The 14,682-nt window shown below is 42.8% G+C and overlaps 1 protein-coding gene across 3 annotated transcripts in view; it reads right to left on the bottom strand.

Annotated features, from left to right (window-relative positions):
• Positions 1-688: 688 nt before the first annotated feature.
• The window catches only part of LOC119958117 (electroneutral sodium bicarbonate exchanger 1-like), a 259,631-nt gene continuing 245,637 nt past the window's right edge, over positions 689-14,682 (bottom strand). For 2 of the 3 annotated variants that reach the window (XM_038786362.1, XM_038786363.1), the window contains exons 23-26: positions 12,898-12,995; positions 9,884-9,997; positions 7,788-7,831; positions 689-4,258 (exon numbers count right to left, since the gene is read on the bottom strand). In XM_038786362.1, coding sequence (XP_038642290.1) covers positions 7,807-7,831; positions 9,884-9,997; positions 12,898-12,995 — 237 coding nt within the window. In that variant the 3' untranslated portion in view covers positions 689-4,258; positions 7,788-7,806. Of the gene's footprint in view, positions 4,259-7,787; positions 7,832-9,883; positions 9,998-12,897; positions 12,996-14,682 lie in introns of those variants that run through there. The other variant, XR_005458961.1, reaches the window with a different exon arrangement.

Genomic DNA, 14,682 nt, shown 5'->3' with positions numbered 1-14,682 from the left:
AAGCATCTTGACAAACACATGGATAGGATGGGTATATGCTGTGGGGAGTCTGCACATTCTCCCCGTATCTGCGTGGGTTTCCTCTGGGTGCTCCGGTTTCCTCCCACAGTCCAAAGACGTGCAGGTTAGGTGGATTGGCCATGATAAATTGCCCTTAGTGACCAAAAAGGTTAGGAGGGGTTATTGGGTTACGGGGATAGGGTGGAAGTGAGGGCTTAAGTGGGTCGGTGCAGACTCGATGGGCCGAATGGCCTCCTTCTGCACTGTATGTTCTATGTTCTAGAGGGATATGGCACAAGGAAGTGCTGAGGGTTTTGGCCAAGGTTGGTATCATGACCGGTACAGGCTTGGAGGGCCGAAGGAGCCTGTTCCTGTGCTATATTGCTGCATTGTTCTTTGTTCTATTACCTACTGTAACTGCATACTAGTTTTCTGAGATTCATGCACGAGGACACCTAGATCCCTCTGCACCGAAGCACGCTGAAGTTTCTCTCCGTTTAGTTAATAAGTTGTCTTTCTATTTTTCTGACGATTTAATAATTGTCTATTAGGATTTTCAAAGGAGTTATTTTTATTGTCATTTTAAATAAACCTTTCCCTGCAAATGCCAGACATTTTTCGTCTTTCAATGTTAAGAACGATAATTCCAAACAAATAATTGAGTGATTTGAAACGTATTGCAAAATTCTCGTAGTGATCATATGTCGAATGATACTTTATTTCTTATAAGCAAAAAAATACTTGTTATTCATTCTAAATACTCAGTTTCTAATGTAGGACTTGAAATATTTCAGACAATATGGTTGTTATTAAGCATTTCTTTGACTCACCAGTTCATCAACTGGTTCACATACATCTTTCATTGTGCACATCAGTTGAAAACATTCTGACTTATAAGATGTACAAAGATTTAGGTTTTATGCAAATAAAGTAACACAAATTAAAGATTCTTTTGGTCCTCATTGTTAAGTTATTTTCACTCCTTTTTAAATTCTGTTGTATCAAGCAACAAATGGGACCTGATCCAAAAGCTTTTCCAGTGCTGCTCTAAAGCCAGGTAGCAGTGAGGATTCAGCGATTCACCTCAATTTTCCTCATTTCTTGTGAGGAAATATGATGATACATGTCAGATTAGAAACACAGAATAATGGGAATCACAAGTCCTACCACTCTAACATTGCACATTAAAAGGACCATTACATTCTAAACATCACCTGCACTACAGTACTTTTAATTGAAACTTTATTTTATCTAAGCAATAATCAAATCATTGTATTTTAATCACTTTTATTTCCTTATAGAAATAAATTACAATTGTTCCATTCACATTTACATGATTTAAGTTGACAGAATTCCCCCCCTTTTGATCTAAAGAGGCTGCATTTTAGGACCTAATGAACATTGTTAATAAGACTTCATATTAACATTTTGAACCGAAATAAAACATGTTTCTATAACATTTACTGATGTTCACAACAGGCTGAGAAAGAGGAAGGAAAGTTCATTCTAAAGTTTTGCAAAATGCAGGCCTATTTAAATAAGAGGAATGTTGTCTCTTTAAAAAGATACATTTCGTCATCTGTTACAGTTTAGGTGTACACTTATTTTATCTGCATCTCTATTTTCACTACAGCAAGTGGGCAACAAAACAAAATACAAGATTAAACAACAGTATTACCTGACTGTACAGCACTTTTACATAACAATTCCGCCGGTATATCGTAAATAACTTTTACACCCACCTTGAACTAAAACTGCAATCACATTACTCCACTTAAACAATACTGTAAACAAACAATTAAAGACCTGGGTCTTCACATCGAAATGTCCAGGACTAATAAACTGAAACAAAAATAGCATCACTAAAATAGAAGCCATATTGGCCTTGATGATATGTTTCTATTTCTTAGTTCAAGGGGTCTGTGGTCATCTTGTGTATGTTAGCTATTAGCCCATCCTTCAGATTTAAGCCAACAAGCTTCTATTTGTGGACCAGGTGGATTTGATTTCTGCTTGCAATTTTATTTACATTATAAGTGTCGTAAGACTATAGGTTTTCTGCAACAAAATAATCTATTAATATATTTCTTTAAGTCTCTTCTAAAATAAAATAACGCGTCTCTATTTCTACATGTAGTCCACTAGAAAGAAGCTATATTAAAAATCTGTGCCTGCACTTTTTAAAATTCACTAAGGATATATTTTCATATTTTTATTTTCTTTTGGTATGTATTACATTCAAAATCATAAAATCATGGAAATTGCTTGTTTTGATAGCTGTGTTTCTCCAGGAAATCAGACAAAAACAATGTCCTACAAGTGTGACAGAACGATACTGGATTCTAAAGTTATAAATCAAAGTATTTGAAGTAATGATTTTTACCATCAGAATGGAGAGATTTGTTTTTATTGCCAGTTGCCCTCAACAGCCTGCAACCAGTACAGTTTCTGTGTAGTCTCTATGAATAACCCTTTGAGGGACTGTGGTGGCACTTCAGTCCATAATTTAGGTCTGTCTATTCCAATGATGTTTTGCAGAGCGGAGGAAAGTTTACCATGTTCTCCCCCAAAACACCATTTTTTTTCCAACCAGACATTAGTTTTTCACCTTTCAGCTGAAACTTTCTTGACTTCGATTCAGGGGTATATGGTGCTTGCAAGTATATTGGACAATCTCTGCTAACTGTGGATGTTCCCATTCAGCAGTAGACCTAGACTATCACCACTTGCCCTCAATAGCTTAATTTGATTGTGTTTGGACCAAGATTACTTTCATGGCACTTATACTAGTACCGTTTCCAAAAATGGTGCAGAGTAGAATTTGCATTTTTGGTTCTCTCCCATCTAATGATTTTCTGATATTTCTTCCCTAACACTAAAAAATAAACAATAAGCATTGTGTATTGCTATATTATTGCACTGGAACCTTCTCATCCTCTCAAAAATACTAATTTAAGAAACAGCTAACAGTTAAGAAACTGTACTTTATGATATAGAAGTGAAATTATCTGATAATAGCTCGATAATTTAAAATATGACTACAGAAAGTCCTTTGGAGAATTTGGCAGTGGATGCTTTTAGTGGGAGCAACTTAAATCAACGTACAAGTTAAGTTTATGATCTTAGTACTTCATTACATGGGGTATGTTTTTGCAGGTCTTTTTCTAAATTGTACTTTTTAAACTAGTTACAAATTTTCATATTGTTACTGTACAACATTCTAAAAGAATTCTTCCCTTCCGCAAAGTATATTTCACTTCAGTGTAAAAACCAACTTAAAAACAAAAATCCAATTAAGGGGCAATTTAGCGTGGCCAATCAATCTACCCTGCACATCTTTTGGGTTGTGGGGATGAGACCCACGCAGACACGGGGAGAATGTGCAAACTCCACATGGACAGTGACCCGAGGTTGGGATCGAACCCGGGTCCTCAGCGCCATGAGGCAGCAGTGCTAACCACAGCGCCACCATGCTGCCCCACGTAAAAACCAAATTATCAAATTTTGTTCTTCATATCAATGCCATACAATTGCTCCCGCCCCCTACCCCGCCCCAAGGCTCACAAGAGGGATATTACTGCCAGCAGGCTGGTGAGGGTTTCAGGTGACAGAAGCCTCTCAATTTCTATTGGTTAGGAATTCTTAGAGAGCATTTTCAACATTATTATTTACTAGCCATATTAGTGATTTTAATTTGTACTGTATATTGCACTGCAAGTTGCTTTATTACTTAGGAGGATAACATTTAGTGATCAAGGTAAACATGGTTGATGGACAAGTATGCAGATATGAAAACATACATTGAAATGTAGAAATCATATGAAACAGCACTGATCATCACGATAATTGTGATACAGTACATATAGCACATCTAAGTATTGTTACTTTCTACATATCAAGCATCTCAAATTATAAGGCCTTTCAAAAGGTCTATTTTTGTCTGTCAGGCTTTGTATTGCAAAACTGAATTTTAAAAAAAATACATAAAACAACACTGATTTTCTTTCAGGAGTTCAAACTTCTATTCTAGTCAATCTAAACATTTGCAAACAAAATAATATTGGACTTAAAAGTTTAGACTTCTCTTTGAAAGGTCTTAATGGGTACTTAAACAGAAAATGTGCTGCCTTCAATATATTTAATTTTCCAAGGACATTCCAGGACGCAGTGTGGATGTTTGATTGAAAACCTCTCTGTTTTGGCTCTTCCCTGAGTCAATTACAACTTCATCCTTCTCTGTCAATGTTGGGATTTAAACCTAAGAACAAACAAGAAAAATGTATTGATATCATGCTACTGTTACAGAAGAATGTCTCAGACCTTTCTTTGAGGCGGAAGAGGTTGAGGAGGAAGAAAAGGAATTTGGGAGAAGGGAAAAGAAGTGTGGTTTGTTGCAACCACAACAGATGTTATTTGCTGCGCAAGCCAACTCCCAGAGGGAAACTTGTCTTACTGATCATAACCTTTTTTGTATTCTGAAAACAAGGAGGAACCTACTGACCCCAGACGCATAGAATGCCAGTAAGACCTTCAGGATTTAAGAAAGAAATAAAAGATTTATTAACAAGGAGAAAAGAAACTTTAATCACACAATCTTAAAGTTACATAGTTAAAACAATCATGCAAAATCTTCCCAAAAGAACTTAAGACCATAAGACATAGAAGCAGAATTAGGCCACTCGGCCCATCAAGTCTGCGCCGCCATTCAATTATGACTGATATTTTCTCATTCCCATTCTCCTGCCTTCTCCCCATAACCCCTGATCCCCTTATTAATCAAGAACCTATCTATTTCTGTGTTAAAGACACTCAGTGATTTGGCCTCCACAATCTTCTGCGGCAAAGAGTTCCACAGATTCAACACCCTCTGGCTGAAGACATTCCTACTCATCGCTGTTTTAAAGGATCGTCCCTTTAGTCTGAGATGGTGTCCTCTGGTTCTAATTTTTCCTACAAGTGGAAACAGCCTCTCCACGTCCACTCTATCCAGGCCTCGCAGTATCCTGTAAGTTTCAATCAGATCCACCCTCATCTTTCTAAACTCCAACGAGTGCAGACCCAGAGTCCTCAACAGTTGCTCAAACAAGAAGTTTTTCATTCCAGGGATCATTCTTGTAAACCTCCTCTGGACCCTTTCCAAGGCCAGCACATCCTTCCTCAGATACAGGGTCCAAAATTGCTCACAATACTCCAAATGGGGTCTGACTAGAGCCTTATACAGCCTCAGAAGTACATCCCTGGTCTGGTATTCTAGTCCTCTTGACATGAATGCCAACGTTGCATTTGCCTTCTTAACTGCTAACTGAACCTGCACATTAACCTTAAGAGAATTGTGAACAAGGACTCCCAAAGTCCCTTTGAGCTTCTGATTTCCTCAGAATTTCCCCATTTAGAAAATAGTCTATGCCTAGATTCCTCCTTCCAAAGTGAATAACTTCACACTTTTCCACACTGTATTTCATTTGCCACTTCTTTGCCCACTCTTCTAGCTTGCCCAAATCCTTCTGCAGCCCCCTTGCTTCCTCAATACTACCTGTCCCTCTACATATCTTTGTATCATCTGCAAACTTAGCAACAGTGCCTTCAGTTCCTTCTTCCAGATGATTAATGCATATTGTGAAAAGTTGTGGTCCCAGCAGTGAAGTGGAAAATTAAATACAATATGGAAAAGTGTGAGGTTATGCACTTTGGAAGGAGGAATTTAGGCATCACTACATGCAGGTTCGAGACTTTGCCAGAAAGAAGATACAGAGCTTCCCGGTAGAGCCAGCCTCCACATTGCTGGAGGAGGTGCTGACGACAGGGGGACTGGAGAAGTGGGCAGTGTTGGCGGTTTACAGGGCTATTTTGGAGGAGGAGAAGGTGCCGCTGGAAGGGATCAAGCCAAAGTGGAAGAGTTGGGAGAGGGTATGAAGGAGGGGTTCTGGTGTGAGGTGCTCCAGAGGGTGAACACCTCCACCTCCTGCACAAGGTTGGGGCTGATACAGCTGAAGGTGGTATATAGAGATTACCTCTTAAGGGCGAGGATGAGCCGGCGCTTTGAGGGGGTAGAAGATGTGTGTGAAAGTTGCCGGGGGGGGGGGCAAATCACGTTCATATGTTTTGGTCCTGTCCAAAGCTGAAGAATTACTGGAAGGAAGTTTTTAGGGTAATCTCTAAAGTGGTGCATGTGAAACAGGACCGGGGCCCTCGGGAGGCCATGTTCGGCGTGTCAGACAAGCTGGGGTTGGAAATGGGTGTGGAGGCAGATGTTGTAACCTTCGCCTCGTTGATTGCCCAAAGGCGGATCCTGTTGGGATGGAGATCAACCTCTCCACCCTGTGCCCTGGCATGGCGGGCCGACCCGCTGGAATTCTTGACTCTTGAGAAGATCAAATTTGAACTGAGGGGAAGGATGGAGGGGTTCTACAATTCATGGGCGTTATTCATTATGCACTTTCAAGAATTGGAGGGGGGGGGGGGGGGGTTGGGGGGGGGGGGGGGGGCTGTGTGTGTCAATGGTGACTTTGGGTGATTCCTGATTCCCTTTTGTTATTTGTTTTGTTAACATGGGATTGTTGTTATTGATATGGGGATTGACATTACATTCGTTACTGATTATTGTCTATTATTTGTTGGCGTAAATTTGGGACAAAATGTGATAAAGTAGGAGAATAAAAATATTTAAGAAAATAAAACCTCAGGCAAGGGTATGTCCCACAGAGCCAAGGCTGACACCTGAAAATGAACCAGCTTCGGTTGATATCACATGGTCAAATAATCCTATCTCGGGTCTCCTGATTAATGAGGGACTTTTTGGATTTTAACTTAAACCTGTGATCTGCTTTTGAAGCTCAATGCACTTATCAAAAATTAAGGGTTTAAGTTAAAAACCAAAGCAACAATTAAAGGCATTGAAGAAAGGGAGTAAACCCAATTGATCGAGAGCATGAAGGTGTCAACAAACACTTGTGTTTACATCTACGGCACTTCATAAATTGTAATCAAAATATGACGCAGCCAGAGAAGGTGGTTTGGGGGTGGTGGTGGTGGTGGGGGGAGGGGGTGGGTGGGTGCAGAGGTGATTGAGATCAAAAGCTTGGTCATGAGGGTGCTTACAGGTAGATTTTCAAAGAGGTGGAGACTGGTGCAGGAAGAGAATTCAGAGTTCAGAGTGGATTATAGGGTAAGAGAAAGTTAAAGATGTAAGGAAGGGCAAGCCCATATGGAGATTTAAACATTAGGATTACAATTTTAAATGACAATGTAAGTCACTGGATACAGAGGTGATGGGTGAGCAGGATTTAGTGTGGGATACAATATAGAGTGGATCAGCACTAAACCAGTTTTTTTTGACAACAAATAGCAGTTGAAAATCACTCCCATTGGATTAATAACATCACTCTTTTTTAAAATCAGGAATGAGAATTAAACTGATGGGCTGGACTGATGCTCTTAGCTAAATGTAAGGGCTGAAGGTGAAATCAGTTTAGATATTTTGAACCCAATTCATGTGCATTTGGGTCTACAGCACAGTGTTAATTTTTTCCAGCAAAATCAACTTAAAGACGTTGGTGTGTGAAAGGGCAAAATCAAAAAGGCTGCTCTTCTGAGATTAGAGTTAAAATTCCTTGTTGCATTGAAGATAGGAGCAGGAGGAGGCCTTTTGGCCCTTCGACCCTGCTCCATTGAAGCAGAGTAGAGTGGCCTTTAGCTGCAAATGGTCCATGGTGTACCAGACTGACATGATTCATCTCAATAAGCACTAAACTTTGCGTTTTTTCCAAATAAGAGAACACATAACTCACCTGATCCAGGAATATCAATTTACATTGATTTTTGAATGGAGCTGCTGTAAAAAGAAATTAGTATTACTAAGTAAAAAGAAGATAACAAAGTTGTTCTTTTCAATATTTAGGGGGCAGTTTTCATACAAGGACCATTGGGCAGAGCAATCACACAGTTCACCCAATGGCAATAGCAAAAGTCTGAACCATTTTCATGCTCAGGCCTCACCTGGGCTGCCAGTACTAAACAAGCATTGGTACATAACTTGCTAATCAGAGTGAGGAAAGGTGGGATCCAGTCACTCCGCTACAGAGCCAAATGTTTGAGAATAAGAGGACACCCTACTTACCATCAATAGGAGGGATGATTTTATGGGACCTGAAAAAACATTCTTCCAATCCCCACAAAAATCAGTGCCATAGGTATTTGGAGCTGCCTCCAGCAATCAGAGGACAACAGGTTAGACGGCTCTTAGCCCTGTACCAATGGGCGTAGCATACCAGGCATATATGCAGCCCATCAGTGTCTGGAAATTTAGTTGGTGTCCTACAACCAGTGTAGGACCCGATTCAAATGTTTTATTAAAGGTGCCACCTGATTTGGGCAGGAGGTCCATTTGAAAATTAAGCTGATCAACTAGCTGACAGCTCTCAGCAGGCAGGACTGGTGCCCTGAGAGCCTTAATCCTGGGAAAGGCCTGCCGCTGCCCTGTTAAGTGCCTGATTTTGGGCCAATCATAATACCAATTATGAAAAAAAAATCAGAAGATTCTCTCAGGAGTGAAGTATGCTACCTGTATTGTTATACATTGAATTAACAAGAAAACTGCTAGTTGTTTTAGTGCATTAAGTAATTTAATAACAGAATACAAATGGAGATAACTAACAAGAATCTACACCTGACAAACCTAACACCAATTATTAAGTTTCTTCTCCCTGAGGATGCTGACTTTTATTGGGATACACAGTTGTGAAGATGCCCATTGCCCTGAATTACCTATGGAAACTTTTCATTCACATGCTGAATGAAAGCCTTGGATGATCATTGCTTTTGTGATCGGGGCAGAGGTCAATTGAAGGTTCACCCTCATACCACTTCTGTTACCCTGAGATCAACCAACTCAGCACAGACTAGGATTGGACTGCACCTCCCAACCTGTACAGTTCAATGATATATATACCTTTAATGACTGAAGGAAAGCTAGAATCCCTGGACGCAATCTACCCGAATGGGGACAGAATCCCGTAGCATGCGAGATTAGAGCCGAGTGCTCTAATGCCCATCTAGCTATCGAACGCCCATCTGGGTAAATCGGGGACCTCAGTGGGAATCTCCTTGATGAGGCCACACTTTGCCCACTTTCTGCACTGAGGTGCTCTGCTCGCCGGAACACCTCAGTGCAGCAAGAGATCAGGACGTCATTTTTAAATGACATCCCAATCTCTCAAGCCCCCAACATGACGTCCGACTCACTACAAGGGGGACCTAATCACCTTCATGCAAAAAAATGCCAGCTTGGCAATGCCTAATGGGCACCTCAGCAATGTTAGGCTGGCTCCCAGTTGGTAGTGCCAGGGTATCACCCTGCCCAGACAGTATGCACCTGGGACCTCCAATCCCCTGGGAGACTCCCATGAGTGCTGTTCTGTCTGCCTCGGGTGGATCTCGGGAACACATATTAGAGTGAGACTAGCTGTCTCACTCTAATGTGCAGATTTACCAGAAAGTGTTCCCGCCCACAATGGGCGGGATTCACATCGCAACGTCTCGCGAGATCGCATTAGAACTCATGAGGCATGGGGAGCCAGGTAAATCCCGGAAGTGGGGTCACCAGGCATCTACCAGCCGTGTTCCACCACGCCACGCTGCAATGCGCCCGGTAGATCCTGTCTCAAACATTTGCACTAGGGTCAAGCTTGTTCATATAACTGGGTTATCAGAAGAATAAAAAGAAAATTAACTTGATAGAGACCCTTTCCTTGTTCAAGAATGTTTCCTAATAAATCGATCAGGTATTGAAATTCAGAGAAGCTATTCAATGTTTGATCCAATGGGATAGGATGGCTGTATGGTTAAAATTATAGAAATGTTAACATTGAATGAACACTAGTTTTACCTTTTTGAAGTTGTGTTATCCTTGGTCTTGTTGCTCTCTGTGTTCATACTGAGTGCCTTCCAAACTGTAGATTTGGACATTTCATCAGAGATATTAATTTCAGATGGATCACACCTATAAACAAAGTTTGGGTGTCATAATCAAGAAAAAGATGATCAAGATTTTAAGCAAAAAAATTAACAGATTACATGTTCACCTCAAATTTGTTTTTTTTCCCAATTCAGCCACATAATAAAGGTAATCCACAGAGAATCCTCTTCAACTCAAAGGATGGGCAAGTGAACTGTAAATTTCCGTTTAATGCCACTTTTGCTGCACCTCCTGAGGGGTGCTGTTTACCATGTGCATGGTTTTATTTTCACTGTTGGGGAAAATTTCCCCTCAACTTCAGTTTGCAGACACTTATTGGGTCATGGAGCATGCATCCAAACACGGACACCACTGCCCATACTAAATTGCTGAGTTTTTGCAAAACAAATATAAACTTGGTTTTCAGTTACATTTATAAGTTGTTATGAGACAGGAGTCAGCATGTCTGCATGGCTAAATTATACCTTTTCACATGATAAAGCTACAACAATAAATCGAAGGACACCAGTCCCTTTATATGTCAGCAGGGAGAAGATTCTCAAACATTGTTAATAATTCACATCCATCATTCCCTCCATTGGTTTTATTTATTCCACAGGCAAAATAAGTGGTAATGTGGAGGAACCTGTACTGCGTGCACTCGCTCCGCATTTGCCAGCTTTTTGCGCTTACTTCAAAATTGCTTTGCACATCTGTAGTAGTAAGGGAAGTTCTGTGACCAGGTGCAGTCTGTATGATCAATGTTCCTGCCATTGGACTTACTGCAGCCACAATGTGCTGATGGTAGGTACTATCCGCCACATATACTGCAGCCATTCACTAAGTTTACTGCAATAGCATCTTTCAGCCCCATGTCCTTTAACACTAAGAAGGGCAAGAGCAGCATCACCTCCAATTTCCCATTCAAGGCACACATAATCTTGACATTATGGCCATTGTTTTATCATTACTGGGAGAAGTTCATGAAATTCTTTAACTTCACCAGAGCAGCAGCAGTTCAAGAAGGAGGCCAATCACCACTGTCTCATAGCAATAAGCAAGCCCTTGCCATTGTGACCAAATCACCCCCCAAAAAAGCTGAAACATAGCACAATGATTGACCATGTAGAATACACAGTCGGGTAACAAATTGAAATTTATTTTGTTCTGTCATGCCCTGTATTGTGCTTCTGTTACACAAGATTTTGAAAAATAAGAAAAGTAAAAGTTTAATTATTCCATGACAATGAATGTTCTATTTAAGTACAGTAATACTTCCATGCTTATTTAAATAACTAAGCCAAAAATATTTTAAAAATGTAATGAATACTGCACCCAAACATTTACCAAGTTCCTAGTTTCAGAAGGACAATACATACATTCTTTGTATGACAGTGTAAAATCTTCCACTTCTAACACCAAACTCTCCATGAGGGATGCAATCTTATTTGCTGCTCACTTTTTTAAAGGTTTATTGACTTGCTCCAGGACTTGGTGGATATGCAGTCTGGATCTGGTAATACATTTTATCAAATAAGCAACAAGAAGCACTGTTGCAAACAAGTTTAAACTTAGACAGCAATGTCTTATTTACAAAAAAGCAGAAGGAGCTGAGCAAATGAAGGGCCTTTTAGGATTTCCCACACTTTCAGCTCGTCAGCCAGAAGAATGAAAAATGCATCCATGCGCATTGTATAGCAGCATTAGCAAAGCTTTGCAGATTTCAGCTCATTAAACACATGGTTAACAACCGGTGCCGCAGCTTTATTGCAGTATGATATGATTGACTCTTGAATTGTGCGCCCATTGCAATGCATTTTATTCTGCAAATATTCCATTCAAGAAAATAGCGCAAATCCGCAAGTGAGTTAGAAGTCGTCGAAATCAAAAGTAGTCCAGTTTTTATACTTCAACATACAGATCTGGAACATAATTGTAACAGGTAATTAGCCCATTCCACAAAGGACGATCTCTTCATTTGAAAGAGACAATTGGTTATGTATAACAGGGGGGGGTACCTCTCTGCAAGTGTGGGGCAAGGTGAGGAGGTAGGCCTCCACGAAAGGACAGAAAATTGAGATCAAACCGGCCCGGATAGTACTCTATTTGCGCAGTAATAAGATATTGTTGACGGCCTGCGTTGCGCTTTTAAAAATTCTGCTGGTTTCCAGCAGATTAAAATATTGACAGAGCATCCAGTACATTCTTGCACTGTTTTACCATAGACATGTTATTTGTCGCCAGGGTATGAATCTGCAAGATATGGAATGTTTTTTGAATATATCGGTTGGAATCATGCCCCAAAATAATAATGCACCATTGTGAAGTGTAATCTCACTGCTCAGAGAAACTTTTGGATGACAGATCATTAGTTCTGCTGAAATAAAAGCAAAATACCATGGATGCTGGAAATCAGAAACAAAAACAGAAAATGCTGGAAAACTCAGCAGGTCTGGCAGCATCTGTGGAGAGATATAGAGTTAACGTTTCAAGTATGTATGACTCTTCTGCAGAGTATGTTTTACTGGTATTCCCTGTATATTTAGAGACAACCCAATCTGGGCTGGGATTTTCCGCCGCCGGGTTCTCCGTTATACCGGTGCCTGGGGGTTTCCCGACAGCGTGGGGCTGCCCCACAATGGGAAACCCCATTGACCGGCCGGTGTAACAGAGAATCCCGCCGGCCGGTCGGGGCAGAAATGTGGCGTGATGGGGCCGAGAATCCCGCCCCTGATCTATTTACAAATACTGATATTATTTGGATGTAAAAAAATAATGTATTGACTAAACACCAAGTTATGTATTCTAGTTTGGTATCTGATATCATTCAGGTGAGAAATTACTTAAAATGCTCAATATAAACAGCATGTAAAACATCTATACGCAACCACTGAAACTGTATGAACTTAATTGTGAAGTATTAGAAGCACTATTGACGAGATTACCTATAAATATTACTCTTTACTGGGCTTTGAAGCAGTTTTCTACTTTCCATTGGTAGCTGCACACCACTGTCCCCTGGTTCCAGCATTTTCTCCGATTCCTAGATGAGAGAGATACAAACACTGTACTAGATTTAAAACATCTTCCCATAATGACTTACTGATCTGCTAAAAATGTTTTTCCTGTGGTAGAAATGATTATCTGTAGAAATCCAGGGATATTATTGCACAGATACGCAACTAGGGGAGAGGTTTTTTTCTGTAATATGAGGTAGATAGTTTTGAGAAATAAAAACCTCATTATGGCAGAGTTTCACAGTTTATTTCCACATATTATATTATCATATGTAACACCCAAATGTTCGAACACACCAAATTGTTCTAATTTATAAAAATACCAGATTCTCCCTGACCCGCAGGGCGGGCCGTACAGGCCGCACCGTCAGGGGCTAGGCTTGCGCAGGTGGGGTTGGCGCTGGGCCAATCGGTGCGGAAGGGCTTGGCTCGGCGCCAACCGGTGCCGAAGGGCCTCCGCCAGCCGGCGCGAGTTGGCGTATGCACGGGAGCAACAGCGTGTGCTGGCGTCATCCCAGTGCATGCGCAGAGGGGTTCTTCTCCGCACCGGCCATGGCGGAGTTCCACAGCAGCCGGTGCGGAGGGAAAAAGTGCCCCCATGGCACAGGCCCGCCCACAGATCGTTGGGCCCCGTTCGCGGGCCAGGCCACCGTGGTGGCACCCTGTGGGGCCAGATCCCCCTGCGACCCCCAAGGACCCAGGAGGATGCCCACAGAGCCAGGTCCCGCCGTTAAGTACCAGATCTAATTTACGCTGGCAGGACTGGCCTAAAATGGGCGGGAGCTCAGCCCATCGCGGGCCGGCAAATCGCCGGGGTGGGGCCACTGAGAGCGGCCGCCGACCAGCCCGGTGCGATTCCCGCCCCGCCGAAACCCCGGCGCCGGAGAATTCAGCAGCCGGCGGGGGCAGGATTCACGCCGCCCCCCGGCAATTCTCCGGCCCGGTGGGTGGTCGGAGAATCCCACCTACTATCTTACTTGCCAGCTTTATTTAGAATTTTCCAAATTATACAAAAAATTAACTATGGGCGGGATTCTCCGCGAACTGGCGGTGCGGGCCATTCCTGCGCCGAGGAGTGGCGTGAATCACTCCGGCGTCGGGCCACCCCGCAGGTGCGGAATCCTCCGCACCTTCAGGGGCTAGGCCAGATGTTTGGCGCTGCGCCAGCCGGCATGGAAGGGCTTGGCGCCATGCCAACCGGCGCCGAAGGGCCTCCGCTGGCCAGTGTGAGTTGGCGCATGCACGGGATCGTCAGCGTGTGCTGGCGTCATCCCAGCGCATGCGCAGGAGGGTTCTTCTCCGCACCGGCCATAGCGGAGGTTGACAGTGGCTGGTGCGGAGGGAAAGTGTGCCTCCACGGCACAGGCCCACCCGCGGATCGGTGGGCCCCAATCGCGGGCCAGGCCACTGTGGGGGCACCCCCTGGGGCCAGATCCCCCCGCGCCCCACAGGGGACTCTGCAGGCAGACCGTGGAGCCAGGTCCCGCCGGTAAGGACCTGTTGTGATTTACGCCTGCGGGACCTGCCGAAAACGGGCGGCCACTCGGCCCATCGCAGGCTGGAGAATCGGTGGTGGGGCCGCTGCCAGCAGCCGCCGACCGGCGTGCCGTGATTCCCGCCCCCGCCAAAACCCTGGCGCCGGAGAATTCGGCAGCCGGCGGGGGTGGGATTTACGCCGCCCCACTCGGCGATTCTCCGACCCGGCGGGTGGTA

Source organism: Scyliorhinus canicula, chromosome 28 (assembly GCF_902713615.1).
Source record: "Scyliorhinus canicula chromosome 28, sScyCan1.1, whole genome shotgun sequence".
NCBI lineage: Eukaryota > Metazoa > Chordata > Chondrichthyes > Carcharhiniformes > Scyliorhinidae > Scyliorhinus > Scyliorhinus canicula.
The sequence above is the reverse complement of the archived record's forward strand: the minus strand, read 5'-3'. Positions and strand labels throughout refer to the sequence as shown.